General features: G+C 39.2%; 1 protein-coding gene across 7 annotated transcripts in view; it reads right to left on the minus strand.

The window, feature by feature from the left end:
- Positions 1–27,398, minus strand: part of EXT2 (exostosin glycosyltransferase 2) — a 157,931-nt gene that overhangs the window by 63,199 nt on the left and 67,334 nt on the right. For all 7 annotated transcript variants that reach the window (XM_054437888.2, XM_063670963.1, XM_054437886.2 and 4 more), the window contains one exon: positions 10,111–10,242. In XM_054437888.2, coding sequence (XP_054293863.1) covers positions 10,111–10,242 — 132 coding nt within the window. The remainder of the gene's footprint in view (positions 1–10,110; positions 10,243–27,398) is intronic.

Below are 27,398 nucleotides of genomic sequence, written 5' to 3' on the forward strand. Positions count from 1 at the left end.
CACTCTCAAATAAGAGCAGACTGCCAATAATCATCAGGTATTTGAAGAAAGCTTCCAATAAGAAAAATAGCAAATAAAAACTGAAAAAGGAATTCAAACAAACCAAACAATAAAAGGAGCTGAAGAAAACTAAAAACTAAAAACCACAAATAATATCTTCAGAGAGAAAATACTCCAACTTTAAAACAAAATTAGGAAGCTATAAGATTAACTAGAAGTCCAGGAAAAAAACTCTCAGATTTTAAAAGTAAACAAAATATTAAAAATCAAAAGAAGGGTCAGAATACAAAACTGAGAAAATATCCAAAAAATTAGAAGAAGACCAAAAGATGGTAAGATATGAAAAACAGGGATCAGTCTAGCACATTCGTCATCTATGTAACAGACGTCCCATAAAGAAAAGAGAAAACAGAAAAATAAAATAATCAAAGAAATAAAATACAAAAATTTCTCACAACTGAAGCACATGGATTTCCAGTTTAAAAGGGTCCAAATCAGTATCCAGCTAGCAGAAAACTCCCACGTCTGGGCGTATCATCATAAAATTTTAGAACATAGAATTTACCAGGAAGGAAAAAAAGGTTACAAAGGTCACACAAAAGGACCAGGAATAAGAATGACATCTCACTTTTTGAGATTAAAATGAAAAACTTAGAAGATAATGGCAGAATTCATTCAAAATTCATAAGAAAACCCACCTCAACCAGAATTCTACACTAGCCCAATTATTAATCACATGTGTAACAGAATAAAAAAATTTTTTTTTTTTTTTTTTTTGAGACGGAGTCTCAGTCTGTTGCCCAGGCTGGAGTGCAATGGCGCGATCTCGGCTCCCTGCAACCTCCGCCTCCTGGCTTCAAGCGATTCTCCCACCTCAGCCTCCCGAGTAACTGGGGTTACAGGCACACACCATCATGTCCAGCTAATTTTTGTATTTTTGTAGAGATGGGGTTTCGCCATGTTGGCCAGGCTGGTCTTGAACTCCTGACCTCAGGTGATCTGCCCACCTCGGCCTCCCACAGTGCTGGGATTACAGGTGTGAGCCACCGCGCCCAGCCAGAATAAGTAACTTTAGGACATGTAAGGTGACAGAAAATGTATCTCCCTTCATCCATTTCTTAAGAAGCTTTCAGAAAAAAAAAACCAAAACAGAGAAAGATGTTACAATATGGAAATAAAAAATCCAACAGAGCAGAGACACAAAGGGAATTCAGAGTGTCACAGTGAACTGAGAATCAGGAGGACCACTGCACAGGAGACCTGGAGAGCAATCACTGCAGACTGGAACCGAAGAGAGGGGCTACAGGAGAGATGACTCCAGAAAGAAACAAAAATCCTGGACTTCACTTGTGCTTAATAATTTTATTATTTTGTTTGGGAATCCAGGAAAATTAGTGATAGGAACATGGAAAACTGCAGGAAAAAACAACAGGCATTTATTAGCTCTCTGGAAAATAGAAAGCTGTACAAGAAAGAAAACAAAATCCTTGTTTACAACTTTGTTCAGTTGAAAACAACATTTATACAGCTCTAATAATGCACATAATAAATACCACTTTAATGAAAAATGATGACACAGTCATAATGGTAAGATGGAACAGGAGGGGTGTATAGGGGAAGTAGAAACAACAGGAGAAAAAGTGCTAACTTGAAGTAAAAAGAGGTTTCTGAGTAAGAAATTTAAAAACAGCATTAATGGGGAAATAGGAAGAAAGTATCAGAGAAAAGTTAGAGTTAAAAGCAGTTACTCCTTGAAAACAGGCCCTAATTTTCATTCTATGGTTTCTTTTACTTGAATTTTTAAGCCATACATATGTGTTAAGCCACACTATTTTCTAAAACACAAAACCAAGAAATATAGCTGAAGAAAAAAAAAAGGAGAGCCAAAGGTCAAGAATCAACCTCTGGTTGAAGCAATGTGTAAAGTTTTCTAATCTGCAGCTGTAATGACCCATTTATTAGAAATTTACACTCAAATATTAATCAATTGGGAGACACATAAAAAAATTAATCAATTGGGAGACACATTAATCAATTAGGAGACACAAAAGTCAAGAATCAACCTCTGGTTGAAGCAATGTGTAAAGTTTTCTAATCTGCAGCTGTAATGACCCATTTATTAGAAAATTACACTCAAATATTAATCAATTGGGAGACACATAAAAAGGACAGAATATTAGAAACGGAAACAAAATTCGTTATCTTGAGGTTATAATACTTAACTACCACATTTCCCTGGTAACTTCTATTATTGAATCATTTAAGCAGACCTCAAGGGAGAATTACAATGGCCCCTGAAAAAAGGGGAAAGGGAATTTGATGTGCTAATATAAGTGATAGTTGGTACATGAAAGATTACTTTGCCAAAACATTCAGTATGTTCTTAATTAATCTGCTGCCAGATCAAGCTCCCACGGACTCTGAAAAACTTTTCTACTCACTGCCCTCCCACAAGCTGTGTGATGTAAGGAAGCAGTCAGGTTTTGATTCATGAAAGCTAGAGCCATAAAAGTGAACTCTAAGTAAGCAATGAAGGCAGGACTGCATCCAAGGAAACAATGTGTGTAGATTCATTCATCCAGCACCACCACTGGGGCTGCCATGCAGATATGTGTTACACGGGCACATTAGTTTATCTCTGCTACAAAAGCTCTAGCATGCTCTTCTGATTGACAAGATCATCTTAGCAATATCCTCGAGTCCATCTTTTCATATTCTTTATCTATCCTCCCCATCTGGATCTGGCTTGTGATTGTCATTTTCTTTACCATTTTCTATCTGACCATCAGAATTGGCCAAGTTCTTTGCTTGGGGCCCCAGATCAAGCTCTCTGTATCTTTCTGCATCTCTCCATCTGCAGACCCAGCTCAGCTTTCCTTATTCCCTGGCTGCTGACATCCTGAGACTTTCTAGCTCACTTTCAAAGAAGTAAAAGGTACTACTCAAGGAAAGGTCTGGAATTTAGGGTAGCATACTGGATCACTTGTGCAAATGTGATCCTATAAATGTGATACCTATAAAAGCAACAGACTTCAAAAAGCTTAAATTTACCTTAAATTCAAGCTAAAATTTCTAAATTCCATACATATTTTTTTATCATATCTAGGCAGTAGGAGGAAGATGGAGAGAATAAGCCAAGAAGGCCTCCTGGGGGGCAGGATAGGCTTTCAAATTCCAGAGAAACATTCCACAACTTACAGGGTGCTGAGTTGAGTTACACAGACTGTTAACCTGGTATCTTTTCAACTTAAGAGTTCTGCTTCATACATCCGAGCTAGTGCTTCTTCAGCTTGCAGAGTGATTTATTGCTTGTTAGTGTTTATAGCTGAGTGATATTTTCAGCTTCTTGTACAACCACAACCTTTGTGAGTGAGGGCCACCGTCTGGACATCTAAGTATAGGCAGCCCTGAGTTTTTCATGTAGCTGAGACAGATTTAGTCTGAACCCAGCCTCTGGATGCCTCTAATCCAAGCCCTGCAGGGTTAAGAGGAGGAAATGCATGAGGAGAAAGGAAGAGCCTTCTCCAGGGAGTGAGTTAGGACACACACAGTGAATGAAATCCCACATCAAAATATGGTCCCTGGATCAGCAGCATCAACATCCAAGACTTGGGAACTTGCTAGAAATGCGAATTCTAGGTTCCTACCCCAGACCTACCCAATCTGAATCTCAGGGTGGAGTGGCAGCACTCTGTATTCTGATGCATACTAAAGATTGAGAACCACTGCCCCATGGCACACTCTACCACATTTTGCCCACAGCTGTGATTTCTGATCCCCCTGGGTGATTCTTGCCAATCAAGTGCTCTTATGCAATACTCTCATCTAGTTGATCCCTTGCCCTTTCTATCTTCAAAAACTAGAGTTAGACTGAGGCTTAGAGGAAGTCCAGGGAAGTATCTAATCCTCATCTGAGGCTTTGATTGCAGTGAAGTTGCCACTCTGGCTAGATTTCATAGAAAAAGCTCTTGTTTTTCAACTTCATTCTTATTCTGGGTATAATAATTCATTTTAAGATGCTTCCCCATTTTTCTCGCCAATTTTTATCAATGGCTATAAGAACCCCTACTCTCTTCTCTTTCTGTTTTAAATCTGGTAAGGTAAATGCAGAAAGGAAAAAAATCTGGGGTATCTTTATTAGTGTTACCTATGATAGCAAACTTGGAAAAAAACCATCTATCAAAAATGTAAATAAAATTATAACATTGATAAGATGCAGTATAATCTTTTAAATCACATCATAGAAAAATAACATGGGAAAACACTCCACTCTACATAATTTTCAGACTATATTACATTTAGTTTTTAAAAAGCTGTCACTGAGAGGATATAGCTTTGGTGACACATGAATTCACCGTTTGAAGCTCACTTGTCTCAGTCTCTGTCCTCCTACACATGTTCACATCTGGCAGAGAACCAGAAGCAAAATGAGGAGGGTGTCCAAGGAGAACCCTAGCTATAGAGGTTAGCCCCAGATGTGCGGATGAAGGTCTGCCAAGAGGCAAGACCAGAAATGACACCAAAGTTAGAAGTAATATAGGATATTTAGGGAGATGATAAAGCTTTGCGGATATTTGCAAAAAGGAGAGAAAAATAAAAGCATGAAGAGATTGAAAAGGCATAAAAATATAGGCAGCCTTAACATGAACAGCTAAGAAAATTAATATAAAAACATGCACACTTCCCCTGATAAAGAACCTTAACTTGGTGATAAATTGCTTTCAAAAAGAATTCCTTTCAAAACAAAGGGTCAATCTCTCCAATTTAGACAGGTGTATTACTTTAACATTATGTCCAAGTTTTACTGTGTCAAACTTTTTTCAGGTTCTGAGGGTGTGGTGCAACGTGGATAATGTCATCACCCTAGTTTTACAGATAAGAGAGACAAAGCATCCAGTGACATGAATACTCTGCAAGGCCACCTCTCACTGTCATAATCGACACACGTAGGCCTTTTTTTTTTTAACATTAAACTAAGGCAGCTGCATCTAGCCAAAATATGATTCTGAACTCTCACCTCTCCTTCTCCAGTCTGAGCAAGCTCTGTGCATGGCTGGAGACCCTAAGAGTGTATCTCTGAAAACCCCTTGATTTACTGACCTAGATCCACACCTACTCCCACCTCGGAGTGTCAGACATCATAAATTTGATGGAATCTAGAGAAGAGACTCCCCTGCAGGTTGGGCTCATAGTAATCTCATCTAGAGTAGGTTAAATATTTCTGAGGGAAGAGGAGAAGTTAACTATAAATAAACCATCGCTATTCAGGCCTCCCATCAGTTGCTTTCACTGAAGATGCAGAAATGTATAACCCACTGCTTTAAATCAGGGCTCTCGTCACCTGAGCTAGAAATGTGATAAATACCAAAGTATCCTAAAAAGGATTATTTAAGAAAGAGTTAAAAATATATAGAGAATATATTTTCCAGTTACATACCTTGATTTATGCTTTTTATGCTTACGTTATTTCTCTAATTGTTAAGAGTTTAGCACCTTGACCATTCTGTCCTGAATTAAAACATATCTATTTCAAAACTGCAAAATTTCATATTCTATTTTTCCTAGCCTACCTATATTCTTATAAAAAAGAACTAAATTCCAACCCCTTATTCTTATTAAACATCTCTTAGAGCTTTAAATAAAAGTATAGGATAAAGTCCCACTATTTCTGTATTTTCTGTCTGGGTCATGACCAGACAGAATTCTCTATGAATTCTCCTGCACCAGTATGAATTCTCCTGCAGAGGAACAGATGTAATATTTTTCGTCTCAAGCTTGTACCATTTGCTTGGAACAGTAGTAACCTTTCAGCCCAGAGGAGGCTCAAGGGCTCCCCTATAATTCCATGGGCAATTCAAGATAATCTGCAGGTAGAAGACCTGAATTCTCACTTGTTCACACAACTTGCCAATTACATGATCTTAGATAAATCATTGGGTTAGTCTCATTACAACCACTTTACAGATGAGAAACAATCTACCACTTTCCCTACCTTTCCAGCAGGATGTGTCTTAGATGGCTCAACTCCTAGTCTGCCAGTCTTCCTCCCCCCTTCCCTTTCTCCCTCTCTCCATCCCTCTTTCTTTCCTTTATATGTCAAGATCTTCCTGTCTGAATTAAGTTGTCCTAGGTATTACGAGAAACACCAAGGTCAGAAATGACCTTAAGGTGCTTAAAACTTTACAGGAAATTCTACTTCTATACATGTTAAGTGATGGAAAAGAAACACAGATAACATGCTCTAAGAGTTACTTCCTGCTACGGGGTTGAGAAAACCTCCTGGAGAAAGTTTACCAGCCAGCTGCTGAAGCCTGTATAAATCTGCAGATGATGGGGAAGAAAGGTGTGCCAAAGAAAAGGCTAGCAGCCACAAAGGCACAGAGGAGGAAAAGCAGGGGCACACAGAGGAAGGATTGAGTTGTGCTGCCAGAAATCTAGAACTCTCTGAAAGAGAACGGGGGGGGGGAAAAAAAAAGGAAAGGAAAAAAAAAAAAGAAAGGTAGATTGTGGAGGGCCCTGCCGTTAGACTGAGTTTGGATGCCAATACCATCCTCACCCATGACTCCTCATGCAACCAAATTCCCTATCTGGATAAACTATACAGTATACCTCAGTCTTCTGAACTTACCCCTCACTTACCAATTAGAACAGTCCATTTTTCCAGATACCACTCAAATGTGTCCTCTATTAATTTTCATCTGCATTTCTCAAACAGTCTACTGCCTCCAGTCTGGTCCCACTGCCATGCATCATCCATTCTCCACACTAAGATGAGACTGACCCAAAATGCAATCTTATCACATTACTCCCTTGTTTAAAAGGCTTCAGTGATTACTTGTTTCTCACAGATAACACTCTAATGCCTTATGTAAGATACACGGTGTTTTGTGATCTGGACCCTCTCCAGGCTTCATCCTCTGCCTCTCCCTCCCGAGCTTCCTTCACTGTTGCCATACTGAACTCTCCAAAGTTCCTTAAACTACCAAGCTCCCCTGTACGTCTGTATCTTTGAATTTGTTGTTCCTTCTGGATGGAATCTTTCTTCCTTTCTCTGACTAGATAATACCTACCCTTTTCTTTTAACATTCAAATCATGATTTAACATTGTTCTGGAAGTACTAGCCAATGCAATTAGATAAAAGAAAAAATAAAAGTTTCAAATACTGGAAAAAGGAAGCAAAATTAGCATTTGTAGATATAATTGTATATCTAAAGATATAAGAGAATCAACTAAAAAAAGTAAACAACTGTAGAGTTCAGTAACAGAATAGTTGCAAAATTAATATACAAAAGTCAAAATGTGTCTGTACACAAATGGTAACCAGTTAAGAACTATAAGGTCAGAAAGTATTCTTTTATTGGAGTATAAGAAAAAATTTTAAATCTAAGAAATATTTACCAAGACTTGTAAAGGAATATGTATATGTACACAAATATATATATATATATAAAAAATATAAATTCTACCAGAAAGACAAATCTTTCTTTTAGATAGAAAGATCCGTTACAATGTAAGTTTCCCAAAGGCATGGCTCCTTCTCTGCCTTGTTCATTCAAAGTACCAAGCACCCTGCCTGGAACAAGGCAGGCATTCAATAAATACCAACTGAACAAATAAATGTCTAAAACAATCTAAAAGTGCAATGTGATAACAATAAAAATACAAATAGAATTATCTGAGAAAACTCGACAAAGATATCAGTCTATCCCTTGAAAAATACACATGAAGATCATTTCTCACCTATGAGATGAGCAAAAGTTCAAGTACCCAGCATTACTGAAGACACGGAGAACTAGAACACCCAAATGTTATTTGTGAAACTATACATTAATATAGTCTTTTGAAAGAGCAATTTGTTAATATCTATCAACATTTAAAATGTGTATTTTCTTCAAGCAATTTCTTAGTTGGAATTAATTCTGTAGATATGTTCACATATTTGTGAACTGTTACTGTTAGAAAGTAACAGTTAGTTTCTTCTTACTGTTAGAAAGAAGAAAAAAAGGCCAGGCACGGCACAGTGGCTCATACCTGTAATCCCAGCATTTCGGGAGGCCGAGGCAGGCGGATCACAAGATCAGGAGATGAGACCATCCTGGCTAACACAGTGAAACCCCGTCTCCACTAAAAATACAAAAAATTAGCCAGGCGTGGTGGCAGGCACCTGTAGTCCCAGCTACTCGGGAGGCTGAGGCAGGAGAATGGTGTGAACCCAGAAGATGGAACTTGCAGTGAGCCGACATCGCACCACTGCACTCCAGCCTGGGCGACAGAGCGAGACTCCATCTCAAAAAAAAAGAAAGAAAGAAAGAAAGAAGAAAAAAAAGAAAGCAGTCTAAATACCTATCAATAATAGACCTATTACATACAACATACCCAAACAATTGAATACTAATATAGCCATCCTAAAAAACTGAAGTAGACCTACATGGAATAAAACAAAAATAAGTCTATGATCTAGTGCTAAAATAAAAAAGGCAGAAAAATATGTTTAGTATAATCCCATATATGTTTTAAAACTACAAAATCATGCTTACATTCTGAGATGTTACCTTTGGTGATGGAGTTGGGGAGATAGAAGCAAACTTCACCTCAAGCAAAACAAAAAGATGTTTGCTGTTGTTTTTACCATACGCACATACTGACTTCCTCTCAGGCACTCCCTCTTCAGGAAGTGTCCCAGTGAGGAGAGATGCCTGTCCCCTTTGCACCCACAGCACTCAGTACACCACTCCACTCCACTACAGGACCTCTACGTTCACGTCATTACTTGCTAGCTTCCCAAATCAGCGGAGAGCTTCTTTGAGGGCAGGAACTGTCTTCTTTTTTCTGTATTCTCAACACCTCTCAGAGTGCCTAAAATCCAGTAACCATTTCAAAAAGACTGGATGAAAGAAGGAAGAAGGCAGGTAGGAAAGGAAAGAGAAAAGGATGGTCCTATATGAAGATTAACCAGGTAGCCATATACAGCACTATTTAGAAAAGGTAGAATCGGGGCCTGGCACAGTGGCTCATGCCTGTAATCCCAGCACTTTGGGAGGACAAGGCAGGTGGGTCACCTGAGGTCAGGAGTTCAAGACCAGCCTGGCCAACCCTGTCTCTACTAAAAATAAAAAAAATTAGCTGGGCGTGGTGGCGGATGCCTGTAATCCCAGCTACTGGGGAGGCTGAGGCAGGAGAATCACTTGAACCTGGGAGGCAGAGGTTGCAGTGAGCCAAGATCACGCCACTGCACTCAAGCCTGGGCAACAAGAGCGAAACTCCATCTCAAAAAAAAAAAAAAGAAAAGGTAGAATCGGGAGACAAGGAGGGCTGGTCAGAAAGAGACAGACAATTAATACAAAGAATGGAGAAGAGTCTAGTTCTCTTACAGGAATGCCTTGAAGTCTGCGAGCTGGACAGCCAGGTTCACTTCAGAGCAGCTAGGAAGTAGTAATTTCCAGCTCCAAAACTTCAGGCATTTTCAGTGAGAAAGAAGGTGTGCCTAGAAGCCACTGCTACAGTCTCTACAATGACACATGTGCCTTGTGATCCCTTCACACAAGGAGGAAGGCCCAAGAACAGCTTCTGACCGCTCCATCTCTTTGCTGGAAGTAGCTAGAGGCCTCTGCCACAATCTTGAGCAAATGACTATAGCAATCCCACTTCTGCTTATTATTTTCCTTACAGAGTGTTGGAAATATTAATTGAGGTAATACATGTAAAGCACTTAGCACAGTCCCTGGCAGACAGTAAGCACTCAAAATACAAGCTATTATTATTAAGTTGCTTACAGAACTTTTTCAAAAGCTCTAAGCATTACAATTGCAAAAGTCACCACGATGTCTTTGATTTCCAACAAGACCCATGCCTCCTTACTTATCTCTGCAATAAATAGACAGTCTTTCTAAGCACATTTAAAACACACTGGAAGCTGCTGCTTCCGTATTTTTTACTTTTGTCAGTGTTTCAAAATTATGCTGCCCTTATCAGGCCCCAAGTATAAAAAGCACACTCTTATCTTAGAAAGCTAGAATTTAAATAACCTTTACAATTGTAGTACATTTTTCCTTCCACCCACCCTGACAGCTGGACCATGCCTCATGTGGCTAGCACTGGAATTCACTTACCACAACAGGAGGGTCATTCCATTCTTCATAGGAGATGGCAGCATATGGATAGATCCGGTCATTGATAATCTGCAGGGTGGCCAGGGCAATGGCTTTAATTGACTGGAAGTACGCTTCCCAGAACCACCGGGCCTATAAAGAAAACAATGCTGTTTTAAGTGAGCAAGCGAGACAGAGTGGGAAAACTAGATGCTCTATCATAGTTAACTCTGGGTTTAGCTAATTCCTTTATTCCCAAAGTTGTGGGGATGGGGATGCCTAGGGCATATGCTCCCTGCTGTTCAAGCCAGCTGCCATCAGACGTTTGCATTTATCAAATGCAGTCAAAATAAAATGTTAGCAAGTGAAATGCACATTGGATTCAATTAAGATAGAAGATAAATTATGTGATGATGAGAATATCCATGTGTTATAGCAGAGTTTATAGTATTTTGTCTTATATAACACACAGTAAAGTGCAACAAATCTTGTGTACAGCTCAATGAATTTATACATATGTACATACTCTTACAATTAGTATCCAGATAAAGATATAGAACATTCCAGCATTCCAAAAGATTCCCTCATGCTATTTCCCAGTCAGTATCTCATCCCTCTAAGAATAACCATTATGCTGATTACAATTGTGGTGTCTGCTCTTGAGTTTCATATTAACGGAATCAAACAGTATTTACTCTTTTGTGTCTGATTTGTTTTGCTCAACACTTACAATATCTAAGTCAGGTTATGGTATCAAGGTTATGCTGGCCTTATAAAATGAAGTGGAAACCATTCTCTCTTTTTCTTTTCTTTGAGAACTTTTATGCAAGATCAGCATTATTTCTTCCCTGAAAGGTTTTAGAGGAATTTCTCAAAGAAGCCATCTGGGCAAGGGTGTGGGTGGGTGGATCGGGGTGTGTGTGTGTGTGTGTGTGTGTGTGTGTGTGTGTGTGTGTGTGTGTGTGTGTGTGTGTGTGTGTGTGTGTGTGTGTGTGTGTGTGTGTGTGTGTGTGTGTGTGTGTGTGTGTGTGTGTGTGTGTGTGTGTGTGTGTACGTTTTAAATTATGGATTAATTTTCTTTCATAGCCATAGGATTATGCATGTTTTTCTGTGTGTATGTCAGTTTCATAAACAGTGTTTTTCAAGGGATATGTTCATTCCATCTAAATTGTTAAATTTATTGAAATAAAGCTGTGCATTCACATCCATTTAACACCTGTAGAATCTATTGTAATACATCTCTTTTCATTCCTGATACTGTTGTGTTTTCTCTTTGTACTTGATCAGTCTCAGTAGAGCTTTATCAATTTTGTTAATCTTTTTTTAAAAATCGACTTTTGATTTTGTTGATTTTCCACATGATAATTCTATTTTGCTAGTTTTTGTTCTGATTTTATTATTTCCTTCTATTTTGGAGGAGTTTAATTAATTTTGCTTTTAACTTCCTAAAATTAAAGTTTAGATTATGATTTCAATCTTTCTTTATTTCTAATATAGGCATTTAAAGTTATAAATTTCCCACTATGTGCTATTTAAGTGCTTTCTGCACATTTACATATCATTTTCATTATCATTTAGGCAAACAATGTTCTAATTTCCTTTGTATATTGTTTAATTTCCAAATATTTTTATTTTTTCTATTTATCTTTCTGTTACTGATTTCTACTTTGACTGCACTTTGACTGCGCTGTGGTCAGAGAACGCATGTGATTTCAACACTTTCCAATTTGTTTAAACTTGATTTATGGCCCAGTACATTGTTTATTTTTATAAATAATCTATGTACACTTAAAAAATGTATATTCTGCAGTTGATGGGTATAATTTTGTTTAAATATTCTATATCCTTATTGATTTTTGTCTGCCTGCATGTGTGCCTATGGATTGTGTGGGGTGTGTGTGTATATTTATATACATATATATGTAAGTATTTCAAGTTTATAAATATATATTTCAAATTTTTACCCTCAAAGCTTGTCTATTGCAAAAAGCATATACAGGTTGAGCATCCTAAATCCAAAAAACTCAAATCTAAAATGCTCCAAAATCCAAAACTTTTTGAGTGCTGACATGATACTCAAAGGAAATACTCATTGGAGCATTTCAGATTCCCTAACATCTAAAAAAAAATCTGAAATCTGAAATACTTCTGCTCCCAAGCATTTTGGATAAGGGATAATCAATCTGTTACTGGGTTTTAATATATTATCTCATCTAAAAATATTTGGTTCCTAATTACAAATATAGTCGATTTATACTTAATTTACATTACTGATACGGCTGAGTAAATGTATGATCATTCTATTTGTTTCCTCTTTATCTCTTCTTTGTTATTTTAGTTTTTTCTCACCTTTAGAATTGATCAAAAAATTTTATTATTATTCCACATTTTTGTTCTTCATTAGGTTGCTAGTTATTTAGTCTTTTGTTATTGTTTGAGTAGCTTTCCTAGTAACTACAGTAAACATCATTGCTTTATTATAGTACATCTCAAACTAACAGTTTTATAATTTATCAGCTCTCTATCTGCTGTGCTATTATTGTCAAATATTTTTCATCTACATATTTTAAATCCCACAAGACATGTTTTTTATTTATTTATTTTTATTATTTATTTATTTATTTATTTATTTTTGAGACAGAGTCTCACTCTGTCACCCAGGCTGGAGTGCAGTGGCGCGATCTCGGCTCACGGCAACCTCTACCTCCCAGGTTCAAGCGATTCTCCTGCCTCAGCCTTCTGATTACAGGCACGCACCACCACGCCTGGCTAATTTTTGAATTTTTAGTAGAGACGGAGTTTCACCATGTTGGTCAGACTGGTCTCAAACTCCTGATCTCGTGATCTGCCTGCCTTGACCTCCCAAAGTGCTGGGATTACAAGCAAGAGCCACCGCGTCTGGGGACATCATTATTTTTTAAAGTAAATTTTCACCATATATTTACCCTTTCTTTTCTTGATGCATATCTGAACTTCCATCACATATCATCTTCCTGCTAATTGAAGAATTTATTTTGTTATTTATTTCACTGTAGAATTAGTGGATGACTCTCTTTTATTTGTTTGAAAGCTTCTTTTTGCCCAAATAATTTTTGAAGGATACTTTTGATAGGTAGAGAATTCTAGGTTAGCAATTTTCTTTCAGAACATTCAAGATATTTCTACTGTGTTCTGGCTTCATCCAATTTTTCATTAATAAATCAGCTGTCAATCTTACTGGTGCACCTTTGAAGACAATATACTTTTTATTTCTGACTGCATTTAAGTTTTCTCTGTCTTTGGCTTACAGTAATTCAACTATGACATGCCTAGGTGTGGCCCTTTGTATTTATCCCACTGAGGATTGTAGTGCTTCTTCAATTTGTGGTTTGATGCTTTCCACTGATTTTAGAAAACTTTCGGCCAATATTTCTTAAATATTATTTCTGTTGCACTCTCCTCTTCTGAGACTCCAAATATACATATATGTGAAATATATTTCACAATGTTTTCAATATATCTCATGTATCTCTTATTCTCTTTTCAGTATTTTTTCTCTCTGTGCTTCAATCTGGGTGTTTTCTACTAACTTTTCTTCTAGTTCAATAATCTTCTAGCCCTTTTTCTTTGGTGTTTAAACTGCTATTAAACCCATGTATTAAATTCTTAATTTCATTCCTATATTTTTCAGTTCCAGAATTTCCATTTGATCTTGTCAAAAGTAGATTTCATATCTTTGTTGAAAGTTGCCTTCTTTTCTTCTACTTTCTTGAACATAATCAGTTTTTGACTGATAAACTCCAATATCTGAGTCACCTGTGGATATCTTTCTACTGTCGTTTTTCTCTTCATTTTGGTCATTTGGTCTCAATTTTAGCATGCTTCTTAATTTTTTATTGGATGGCAGACATTCTGTTTAAAACCTGTAGAGGTTCTGGGTGATTCAGATTATCTTCCTCCTAAGACTGTAACGTATTCTTTTGGCAGGTGTAAGAGTAATCAGGCCACTTTAATCCTGTCAGAGGTCGGTTTTAAGTTGTGTCAGGGCTAGCTTATTTCAGCTTTCCCTTATGCTTAAAGTGTGGTCCTTCTGAGGCCTCCAATTAAAGCCTGAGTTATTTGTATTTGCAAGGGCCCCTCTACCTTGGCAGGCCTTGAATACCAGCCTCTCACCAGCACTGTATATGGCTGCTGAAATATCTGCATTGCTCACTACATTCCCAACTGCTGCTTTTTACAAGGATTCTTGGAGTCTTGCTCTGATCATGTGTACCTTAGGAGTTGGCAAACACTCCAAGGGAAGATTACAAGCACATTTTTCACTTTCTTCCTTGTGGTTTTCTTTCTCCTGGGATTTTGTGTTTCAGATCCCAAATACTTTAATAGGCCCTAACTCCAACCTCTAAGCCCTGTAGGACTGCTGCTTTCGGCTGGGACCCCATACTCTTGGATAGAGAACTGGCAAGTACCGTCAGGGAAGATGCCAGAGTGACTATGTAGCTCAATTCCAAGTGCTTTCTTCCTCTCAGGAATGGTATTCCCTCAAATACTGTGTTAGTGGTTCTACAATGCCTGTAAACAGTTGTTTTAAATAAACTTTTATAATTTTTTCTTCTTTTGGCAGGAGGGTTGCTCCAGTATCAGCTATTCTTTCCTGGTCCAATATAGTCTTTTGAAAGAAGGCAGTTTCTTATCCGAGCAGAAGTTAAACTCAGTTCCTAACAAAAGCAGGATTCTAGTCTATATGATCTCTCCAGCTTCATTCAGATCTATGATTCCACTCAAAACCAGAGGCTATTTGGATTTATGCAAGGGAGTGAACATGTGAAAATTTAACATGGGGGAAATTGTAAGGATAACCCAAAAGGGTGAAGGAAAAAGATACTTTCTAGTCTAGATGTGCTTACTCTGCTTCTGTTTCCTGGGCAAGTGTTCTACCCATGAGTTAAAAGCCTAGGGTAACTTGAGTTATGTAACTATTATCATCTCCACTAACTAACAAGAAGAAGGCAAAGCATACACAATGAGAACGTCTCCTACTCAAAGAAAAGCTGAAATACAGATTTAGCTTTCAAGGGTATCTGACTTTCTCAAGTTGTCCAGTAGTTGGTCATCTGGGTACACAGCTGGCTGCCTCCCTGCTACTGCTGCTTAGGTATGCCCTATTCACTACAATCTCAATCCTGCTTAAATTCATGTTACTGCTTTCTCTCCTATCATCCAGCCAAAATGTTTACATTTTATGAGACCTGAAATAACCCGTCTTCCCTATGAAACCTTTACTGATCACTTTCTGTTATCACCAATCTCCCCTTACTATGAAATCCCTTAGCCTTTACAGCCTTTGCCATACACGTTAGTTGTTATATACTGTTCTGTAATTGTTTTTCTGTTGTTTCAGAGGATTACTTTTTTCTCTCCAGCTAGACTGTGAGTTCCTTGGAAATAGATATTGGCATTTTAAAAATCAGCATCCTTGCAAATCTTAGTGTTCTACCTGCTGCACAGCACTTTTATATTCATGATTTCATCTGCTCTTCACAACCAGCTTGTCACTTATTTGGGACAGTTTCATTTTATAAATGAGGAAACTAAGATACAAAGATATTAAGGAGCAGAATCACAATTCAAATCCATGATTCCTAACTAAATTCAGACCTTTTTCTACCCCATTCCAGAGCATTAAGAGCACCAGCACATAGCAAGTTTTAGAAAATGGTCCTTTTTCAAGAAACTGAAAGGTGTAAAAATTTACAAAGCATCAGGCCAAACATAAACACATATATATCCTGAGTATTTATCTCCTTTTCTACCCAACTGGGTCTATCATATATTCTTTTAAGTCGTATTCAAATTAAACCACATTCCAACTTAAGCATTCCAAAGCTTTATATTCACATATAATCACAGTGGAGACAGCAGCTTTTGGGATTTATAGAAAACAATGATTGGTAAGAAATCCACCCAGGACACCAGCCAAAGGCACAAATGCACAACTGAACTTCTAATTTAAGATGTCTCAAATCATCTCACCCTGTCCACCAAATTGCAATTCACTCAGAAAGGAAGCAAGTTTTGCCAATAATCGTATCTCAAGTGTCTCAGCCTGGGGATAAGTGAACTTCTCAGGCTTAATTGTTTCTGCAGGTCTTCTGTAATACCTTGAAATGTTCAGAAGGTATTACAATTTATAGCTCCTCCAGGGCTTAGTATAGCTTGCTTGTCCACAGAGAGGAAGGAGTTTTCAGCTACACTGGCAATGTACGAAAGCACCACTATTCTCATCCAGAGAGCAAATGCAAATAAGTGCTTATTATGGCTTTTTCTCCCCTAAAACATGGTCCACATTTATATCTATCTTAAAAGCGTGAATGAGAGATTCTTCAGCAGCTATGCAAATTCCCCAGTCACCCTAAACTGTGGAAGGTACACAGTTGAAGAGTTAGGTTACAGGTGAATAGGTCATACCAATGTAACCTTGAACAAAGCATTTAAACTTTCTTGGTTAATCAGATTCCACGGTGATTCTGTTTATAAAACACACAGATTTCACAGCATAAGAACTACATAATTCCTAGGATATTTTCAAACATGAGAATTATAAAGCTCCTCTAGGGCAGGGACTGGGCCAGCTTAAAACTATCATGGGCAAAATGGAACTCTAAATTGAAACTGCTATTTCAGTTTATACATCAATTAAATGTGATTAATTTCTTAATTTTCAGTAATGCAAAGGCAATAGGATTAGCAATAATAAGTATTTAAGAGAAGCCAGTGTGGCATAGTGGAAAGAACAACAGTTATAGAGCATCCTAAGCAATTTTAAGTTACTTAACCTCTCTGTTTTTTGTATCTGTAAGATGAAGATCACACCACCTATCCCATGAAGATTCAATGAGATGAGGTTTATGAAGTACCTCAGTGCTAGTGCAGAATAGGCAGTTGGGAAATGTTAGCTCTCTCTCCAACACTTACATCCATCCTGTCCTCTCAGGGTCTTTGTTGCTTACATTAGAATATATTCAACAGGGCCGGGCACAGTGGCTCACGCCTGCAATCCCAAAACTTTGGGAGGCCAAGGCAGGTGGACCATGAGGTCAGGAGTTTGAGACCAGCCTGGCCAAGATGGTGAAACCCCATCTCTACTAAAAAATACAAAAATTAGCTGGGTGCGGTGGTGGCCGCCTGTAATCCCAGCTACCTGGGAGGCTGAGGTAGGAGAATCGCTTGAACCTGGGAGGCAGAGTTTGCAGTGAGCCAAGATCGCGCCACTGCACTCTAGCCTGAGTGACAGAGCAAGACTCTGTCTCAAAAAAAAAAAAAAAAGAATATATTCAACAGTTGGCAGCACTGTTTTTGGGGTCAGAATGGATGAAGGGGAAGAGGAAAGAGAATAAGATCTCAGTGTTACAACTCCATTCATCTCAGTTCCTGAAGACAGTGAAGAAATCCAACCCCAGAGAACAGAGTTGGAAATAATAAAAATACATCAAGTGGGAGTATGATAGCACTTCATATCAGAAAGTACAAGCAATCAATACCATGTCCCTTCTAGATCAATCATGAGGTTTCTGAGAAAGAAGACAGTCCTTTTCCAGAAACTCCATGAGTGGGAATATGTCTGGTTTTGCTCACCACTGAACTCCTAGCACCTAGCACAGCACCTGTTAAAGGGCAGGCAGTTCAACGTTGAAAGAACAAATCCATCTGACAACAGTCCCTCACAGGCACAAGGTAGGACAGGCACCACTGGCATCCTACAAAACTTTTCCAAATCATCAAGTTGTCAATCCATGAGGCTTAAGGGGAAAACAATCATTTAATAATGGCATCACATCTTGTATACCAAATTTTAAAAAGTGAAAGATTGGGGAGTGGATCTGAGGGAGAAGGAGGAAAATCTGTTCCTGGTTGGAACAGCAAGGCAGAAATAGGATTAAGAATGTCCTTTATGTTACGCTTATATAGACTACGAGAGAGATAAACAACATTTAAAACTGTGCCATGTAAGTTTGCTACCTCAAAGTGGTCAGGAGGTCTGTCCAATAGCAGAAAGATTATATAAAAACCCTACCTAGCCCAAGAGTATCTGCATCCAATGGTGGCTGGCTCTAATGAACCAGTCAACTTTGGACTGCCTTTTTAATCAGAACCTCCTGAATGTGACGTAGGTCAATAGGCTTAATTTTGGTATATTAAAGGATTTTTCTAATGGAACCCACAAAACAAAACCAGCCAGATATGCTTCTGTCCCAATTTCCAAGTGCTAATGCCATCCAAACATCTGGCAATGACATGTAACTATGGATCGGTACTTGCTTAAATACTGCTCCATTTCCCCTCTCCCCATCCACTGGTCGGTCATAACATAAAGGATCCCCTTCTGCTTAGGATGGAGAAAGCCAAAAGAGAACATGGAATCTACCATAATAATGAGGAAAAGCCTACAAACATCATAACCTACAAGAATCATAACTTTCCTTAAGCCCATAAGAGAGCTGTGTTCATAAGGTAGTCAAGGGAATTAAATTTCAAAAGATGACAAGCCTCTCCAAGGAGAGGTGGGACACACAAATTATTTCAGCTTCGGAAGAGCACAGGAGGAGGAGATGGACTTCATAAAAGCAGCCACAGAAAACAGCTACAATTTTAAGAAATTCTCAAAACTGAGCATGGGCCATCAGGACAGTTTAGAAGCTCTAGACACAAGGGGATCCACATTCACTCGCAAGTTCTCTTCTGGATGTTTCTGAGGAAGATTTGGATAAAATTCTGCCCACTTATTGTAGTTTTTGTCATCCAAAACAAAAGCCTCAAGGGTTAGGGGACAGAAGGAAACCTTACCATGCCCAGGATCCACATTTCTAGAAGTAGGAATCCTTCCAGCCCCCAGTACACCACCACTGCCAGAAAGGGCGAAGCAAAAGCCCTCTGCTCCCAAAGGAGGGCAAAAAACTCCCCCAACTCCACGAGAAGCCATGCAAAAAGTCTACTGCTGTGGGAGGAACAGGATACCCTCCCGCCACTAATCACAGGCAAAGGTATACTGCCTCAGCGGGAGGTGCAGAAGCAAAAGCCATCTGCCCCACAAAGACAAGCAGGAGCACCGGTTCAGGTCAGGATCCTGCACTGACACAAGGCAGAGGTCCACTACCACTCAGGGAAGGGGAGGAAACTCTCCAGTCCAAGATCCTCCAAGAGGAAGGGCAGGTTAAGCTGCCACCAGAGGAAAGAACACGAACACTGAGAAAGATTCACCCCCAAGGCCCCAGCAAAAGGGCCCAAGACTGAGGCTGGATTAGGGGAAGGGAAAATCCCACTGCCCCCACCATGAGCCTAGCACCAAGTACAAGCAACAGCAGTCTACACCAAGGGAGGAACAGGAGTGAGAAGAAAGGTGGCAGGTTGGGTTTACTGAGGGCAGAGGGCCAGGCAGGAACTCTGAGAAACACTCCAGGAGGCTGGGCCCCACACTAAGTGTAAGGTAGCGGCTGCCACGCCCTGGGAACACTTGAAGTCTGTGGCACACTGATGGTCACTCCAGCCATGAATCAGCTCAAACCCACCCCCAATTACTGGGTAGATTGAGTCAGCCTCCCACACTAAGGGTCTGACAGAAGAAAAGGTGTGCTCATTTCTGTGATATTTAAGTTGGTCTCTTCTGTTTTTCTATACAGAACGCCCATCTTTCTATCAAAGTTTTCCAGAAACAAAAAATAAGACAAAACAGCCCACTGACATAAAATAAACCTGTCAACAGAATCTAACTCAAAGATGACCAAGATGATGGAACTATTAGACAAGGACTTTAACTATAATTAATATATTAAAGGATCTAGTGAAAAAGGTGGACAACTCGCAGGAACATATGGGAATTTTTGGTAGAAAGATGGATAATATAAAAAACAGTCAAATAAAAATGCTAGAAGTGAAAAAACAATATTATAGACGAAGAATTCCTTTGACAGGCTTAGTACACTAGACAGAGCCAAGAAAAGAAAGAGAGAGAAAGACAGAACAATAGAAATTATCCAAACTGAAACACAAAAAGAAAAAAGAGTAGGGGGGAAAAATCTAAAACAGAGTACTCTAGAACTGTAGGACGATATCAAACACTCTAATATACGTATAACTATAGTCTCAGAAGAGGAGAGGGGGGAAGTGGAGAACAAGGCAGCAGATGTATTTAAAGGAAAAAGAGCTAAGAATTTTCCAAAATTAATGAGAAAACAGCAAAACGCAGACCCCAAAACCTCAGAGAACCAAGAAAGATTAAATAAAGCATTCACTTGCTCCCTCAAGAAGTTTAAGAAACAGCTGCACTGTTAAAAAGGCAAATCTTCTCCCTCTTAGCAAATGAGGAGATTCAAGAGATCCGAGCTATAGGAAACTTTCTCTTAACACACTAACATTGACAGAACCATTTATTTCAGGTGAACAGCTGGAAAATATTTCCATGCATCACGGACTTATTTTTCAAAGCTGTGTCTGAAGATAAGCTGAAAACTTCCAAAGAGATTCTAAGCCTTTCCAAATACATGTGCCAAAGGCTAACTATTCCTTTTCATTTGTTTGCTTTAACAAAATAGTAGCAACGAGCATTCCCAACTTTCCAAAGCCCTGTGTCCAATAGGCTCTTTGGTGTTCACTGGTCCTTTTGACAGCACAAGAGCAGGGAGTCTGGTGTCCTTCCTAGACAACCTCATAACAGTCTGAAGGTCCCAGAGATAGGCTCTAATAATCTTCATCTGACAGCTCAAAAAGCTCAATAATAAGGCCAAATTGTAACCCAAGCACCCTTACTTTTAGTTTAGAATTACTGAAAGCAAGATTTTTTTGTTTATTCTTTTACATACTCCATTTTCATAAATACAAGAGTTACCTGACAACTAACTTAAAATTAGAGGGAAAAAAATATCAGCAAAACCCTTTAAAGGCACTTCCTGTGGACTGGAGGTTTTTGAAGACATTTACTATGCCCATGTTACCAGTTTCTCCAGAAGAGCAGAGGAAGTTCACAAATATCTGATATCCCTTTAACTTGGGGATCCAACAAACAGCAATTAATAGAACTTACTTTCTTTAACATAAAAAGGGATTTTGAAGCAAAAAGGTTAATATAGCTGGGATTTATCTGCATACTAATCATTTTCTTTACTTAAAATATTTAGTTAATTTAGTTGTATGTAAAACACCTTGCCACATAAAACATGAGACTGCTTTTTTTCACTTCCTTATTCATGAAGCTGTTTTATTTGCCTTCTCCACATGCAACTCCTGGAAACATGTTTCTATTAATCCAGTACATTTTCCCAGCCCCACCATCTTCACCTATCAGTTACATAAAGACAGTAATTTAGGAACCCACCCATATGGCACTTGCTGAAAGTTTATAGAAAGCCACACACAATGGTTCACCTAACAGCAGCAGAATTCATTTTACAAGTTTTTGGTAGGTTTCAGTATTTTTCTATTTCTTTGCCATGCAAAGTGGTAACTGCTTTTTTTGTTTGTTTGTTTGTTTGTTTTTGAGATGGAGTCTCACCCTGTCCCCCAGGCTGGAGGGCAGTGGTGCGATCTCGGCTCACTGCAACCTCAGCCTACTGGGTTCAAGTGATTCTCCTACCTCAGGCTCCCGAGTAGCTGGGATTACAGACGTCTGCCACCATGCCTGGCTAATTTTTGTATTTTTAGTAGAGATGGGGTTTTGCCATGTTGGTCAGGCTGGTCTCGAACACCTGACCTCAGGTGACCTGCCTGCCTTGGCCTCCCAAAGTGCTGGGATTAGAGGCATGAGCCACTAAGCCCAGCTGGTAATTGTTTTTTTAACTTTTTATTTTGAAATACTTTTAGACTTAGTGAACAGTTGCAATAGTAGCCAGAGAGTTCTCAAATATCTGGAATGCCCCTCATCCAGCTTCTCCTAATGTTAACATCTTACATCACCATGGTACAATTATCAAAACCAAGAGGTTAACATTGGTACAATTCTATTAACCAAACAACATACTTTTTTCTTCTCCAGATTCCCGGCTTTCTCCTAAAGTCCTTTTTCTGTTCCAGGATCCAATCCAGGACACCATAGTGCATTTACTTGTCATGTCAGCTCAGTCTCCTCTAATCAGGGACAGTTTCTCAGTCTTTCCTTGTCTTTCATGACATTGACATAGTTGACAGTACTGGTCAGGACTTTCATATAGAATGTCCCTGAATTTGGGTTTATCTGATGTTTTCTACTTATTAGATTGAGGCTATAGATTTTGGAGAATACTACAGAGATGATGTACCCTTCCCTTCACACTCCATCAGGGGACATATGCTAACAATATGACTTATTAAAAGTAACGTTAACCTTGCTCACATAGTTAAGGTGAGGTCTGCCAGGTTTCCCCACTCCTAAATTACTACTGTTCCCATCCCATAGTCTATGCTCCCTAGAAGCAAGTCACTATGTTCAGTCTATACTGAAAGGGAGAGTAATGAAGCTTCACCTCCTGCAGGAAGAAATATCAATGAATTTAGCACACTATTTTTAATGTACTTTGAAAGGATTAAAAACTATGAAATTGTATTCACTGAATATTACTTTGTTTTTTTTAAGAGCCAGGGTCTTGCTCTGTTGCCCAGACTGGAGTATAGTAGCTATTCACAGGCACGATCATTGCACACTACAGCTTCAAACTCCCAGGCTCAGAAACCTCCTGTCTTGGCCTCCTGAGCAGCTGTGGCTAGAGGTGCATGCCATTGATCCTGGCTTACAATTTTTTAACATACATAAAGTATGGCATTCTGTCAAAATCTTTAAACTTATGGGGATTTGTGGCTGGAGAAAAAAAGTTAAATGTTTTCTTTCCTCAGTAATAAGTTCACAGCAATAAAAAATCTGACATTTGCCTTAAATGTTAAGTTGAAGCCTGATAACATATCTCACCTATTTAAGAGAAAAGTATACAGCCACTTTTTATATTTAAAATCTTAGAGATGAAATCTACTGAGACTTCAGATATTGCCAAAATTCCAACTGCTTCTAGTCCCACACTTTAATTTTATTTTGATGTATATGCCAAATTATCATACAAAAATAAAGTAAGCATCCAACTTAATGTGGAAAATGAAACAAATCCAAGAAAATCAGTAGAAGTAATTAATGAATAAGAAAACAGAAAAAGGAAACAAATGTGAAAATAAATCTAAGAGCTTTCCATAGATTGGCTAAGAAGGAAACCCTAAAGAATCAGCTAAAAACCTATCAGAACTAATAAGCAAGTTCAGTAAATTAGCCAGCTACAAAATAATTTGTTAAGTAAATAACTAAAACTACCCAGACCCTTATATTCCAGCAATACCCCATGAGAGTTTACACACACACAATCAGTAGCAGAGCTCTTCCCATTACCCCAGCTTCTCACAGCCCAGATTATTCTTCATCCAAAATCCATTACCTCCTTGATCCTTACTCCAAGACATTCAATATCCTTCAAAATCCGTTGCACTCAACATATCTAAACTTCTCGCCCACTATTTTCACCATGCTTCTGCTAGTCTAGGCAAGTCACTTTCTCCACTGGCCCACAAACACATGATCATTACTCTGTTCATGGTATTCCCTTTCTCTGGAATGCCATCTTCATGTTCTTCCATCTACTAAAATCCTGTCTGGGGGTTTCTGGTTTCCAGTATGGCACTTAATAAGCTTAGAAGTCACCATTCTGTCCTAACACAAGTAAAAGGCTGAAATGAAAAAATCAACACCTTTTCTCCAATCTGTCAAGCAAATGAGGTCACATCACAAACAGCTGCCTTGGAAACTGAAGAGATGGGCAGGTGAATAGAGAGAATCACAACTTACTGGAGAACAAACCTCTCCAGGAACCAGTGCCAGGGTAGGAAAACCTTAACTGTAATTGACAAATTGCTGGAGGCTCAGTGAGGACAAGTCTGAGAGTTTAAAAACTCCAGGGAAACCCAGTCAGGGAGGGAGATGGGGGCATCCCCACACTTCCAGAGTTTTACCTCCAGAATTTGTTCAACCAGGTTCTCACAGAGAATACTAGAGAACAACCCCTTGGTGCTTCTAGAAAGGGGAAGGGAAAGTAACCATTCTGAAATACACCAGAGCATTTTGTTCTTAACAAGATTTGCCCTCAGGAGAAACTATTTTACAAGAGCCTAACCTGTTAGGGTTTTTATCAGAGCCTATCCTATCTGCGGGAAAGGAAATAACCAACTCCAGCTGGCTCTAACCTTCCACATAAAAGTGAGGAAATACCCAACTCTAGTCCCCTGTAGCCATCCTGTCCCACCTAAGCAAGGTTGGGGAAAAACTGAGAAGCATTTGTGAAGTTCACAGTCCAGTCCTTCCCCCACACAATACCACCATACCACTGAAGGCCTATTTCCCAGAGTTCCTTTCACCCAGTACTTCAACAAAAAATTACAAGGCATATTGAAAAGCAAAAACACAGTTTGAAGAGACCAAGTAAGCATCAAAACCAGAAAGAGACATGGCAGAGATGCTGAAATTACCAGACCAGAAATTTAAAACAATTATGATTAATATGCTAAAGGTTCTAATGGAAAAAGCAGACAACATGCAAGAACAGATGAATAATGTAAACAGAGATGAAAATTCTAAGAAAGAATAAAAAAGAAATGATAGAGATCATTCATTTCACTGTAATGAAAATGAAGGTGGGCTCATTATTAAACTGGATACAACTGAGGAAATAATCTCTGAACTTGAGGATATTTTAACAGTAACTTCCAAACCTGAAAAGCACAGAAAAAAAAAGACTGAAGAAAACAAAACAGGATCTCCAACAACTGTAGAACAACTATAAAAGGTATAAACACATATAATGAAAATACCAGAAGAGAAGAAACAGAGAAAGGAACAGAAGCAATATCTGAAGCAATAATGACTGAGGATTTTACCAAAATAATATCAAGATACCAAACTACAGATCCAGGAAGCTCAGAGAACAATAAACAGAATAAATGAAAAAAAAAAAAAAAAAAGAAAGGAAAAAACCCTAAAAATGTTAAAAAAAAGAAAACCCAAAAACCCAAAAACCACACCTAGCATATCATATTCAAACTTCAGAAAATCAAACATAAAGAAAAAAAAATCTCTATAGACGTCAGGGGTAGGGGAAAACACCTTACCTACAGAGGAGCAAGGATAAGAATTTTATCTGACTTCTCCTAAAAACCATGCAATAGAAGAAAGTGGAGTGAAATATTTAAAGTATTGAGAGAAAAAACCACACACTTAAGAATTCTGTACCCTGCAAAATTATCCCCCAAAGTGAAGGAGAAATAAAGATTTTCTCAGAAAAAAAATTGAGGAAATTTGTCAGTAGCCTTGCCTTGCAGGAAATGTTAAATGTTCTTCAGAGAGAAGGAAAATGATATAGGTCAGGAATTCAGATCTACATAAGGAAAGAAAGAGCATTAGAGAAAAAGCAAAGGTCAAATAAAATTCTTTATTTTTATTAAAATTAAATTATTAATTTAAATATTAAAAATTAAATTATTAATTTTATTAAAATTTAATTTATTTAAATTAATTTATTAAAAATTAAAAATTTTTAAATTCTTACTATTTTGGAAGGAATCTTTCTTTGAGCAGCAGGTCTCGATAGTGGGCTTAAAATATTCATAAACCATGCTATAAACTGATACGCTGTCATCCAGGCTTTGCCATCCCATTTACAGAACAAATAACAGTTTGTTCCAGATGATCACAGCAACAATGTATCGGGTTAATGGCTAAAGTGCTCTGGGGTCCTGAATAAACTTGAAAGGCAGTCTAGGCCACAAGGATGGCAATTCCTGGGCAAGTCTGGGCTCAGAACCAGCGGACTTGGGGTGCATGTGGCCTACATATATACACCAGCTGCTGGTACAGTAAAGTAGGTGCTTGTGTCACTGCTCCCCCAACCTCAGGCAGTGCAGCTCACAGCTCCAGGAAAGACTTTTTCCTTCCACTTGAGGAGAGAAGAGGGAACCATAAAGAGGACTTCATCTTGCAACTTGGATACTAGCTCAACCACAGCAGAATAGGGCAGCAGGCAGAGTCCTGAAACCATCATTCCAGGCCCTAGTTCCAGACACACACTGGGCCAGAAGGAAACTTGCTTCCTTGAAGAGAAGGGCCCAGTGCTGGTAGGATTCAGTCTGCTGCCTTAAGAGCACTGGGCCCTGAATAAACATCAGTGGTACATAGGCAGTTCTCATGGTGGGCCCTGGATAAGACTTATGGCTGTGCTGGCTTCAGGTATGACCCAGCACATTCACAGCTGTGGTGGCCACTGGGAGAGACTCCTCCTGCTCAGGGAAAGGAGAGAGAAAAGGGGGTTTGTTTTGCAGTTTGGGGACCAGCTTGGCCATAGCAGGGTAGAGTACCAAGTGGACTTTGGGGTCCCTGATCCCAGGCCCTCGTTCCTGGATGGCATTTCTGGACTCACCCTGGGCCAGAGGGGAGACTGCTGCCCTGAAGGGAGTGACCCAGGCCTGAGAGCATTCACCACAAGCCGACTGAAGAGCCCTTGAGCCTTGACTGAACATCAGCCAGTGGCCAGGCTGTACTTGCCATGAGCCAGGGGTAGTGGTGGCCGTGAAGAGAGACTTCTCCTACATGTGGAAAGGAGAGGGAAAAGTGGGAAGGACTTGCAGCTTGGATGCCAGCTCAGCCACAGTAGAATAGAGGACCAAGTAGATTCCTAAGGTTCCCAACTCCAAGCCCTGGCTTCCAGATGGCATTTCTGGTCATGACTTGGGCCAAGGGTGAGGCCTGCTGTCCTGCAGAGGACATAAGCCAGAATGGATTTGCCACCTGCTGACTGAAGAGCCCCTGGAGCCTGAGTGAACATCAGAAGCAGCCAGGCAGTGGTCACTGCAGGCCCTGGGAAAGATCCAGTGCTGTGCTCACTTTGGATCTGATCCAGCACAGTCCAAGCAGCGGTGACCACAGGAGTGCCTGTGTCACCCCTCCCCCAGCTCTAGGCAGCTCATCACAGAGACAGAGACTCCGTTTGTTAGGGAGAAAGTAAGAAAAGAGAACAAGAGACTTTGCCTAGTACCCAGAGAATTCTTCCAGATCTTATCTGTGACCACCAAGGCTGTACCTTCATGAGTCCATAAGACTCACAGTACTGGGCTTGGAGTGCTGCCCCCAATGCAGATACGGCTGCAGTGACCAAGATTTAGATCACAACACTCAATTTCCTCTGAATACTTAGAAAGCCTTCCTAAGAAGGATGGGTACAGACAAGCCCAGACTGCAGAGACTACAATAAATACCTAACTCTTCAATGCCTAGACATTGA

The sequence above is a fragment of the Pongo pygmaeus genome, chromosome 9, assembly GCF_028885625.2.
Source record: "Pongo pygmaeus isolate AG05252 chromosome 9, NHGRI_mPonPyg2-v2.0_pri, whole genome shotgun sequence".
Classification (NCBI taxonomy): domain Eukaryota; kingdom Metazoa; phylum Chordata; class Mammalia; order Primates; family Hominidae; genus Pongo; species Pongo pygmaeus.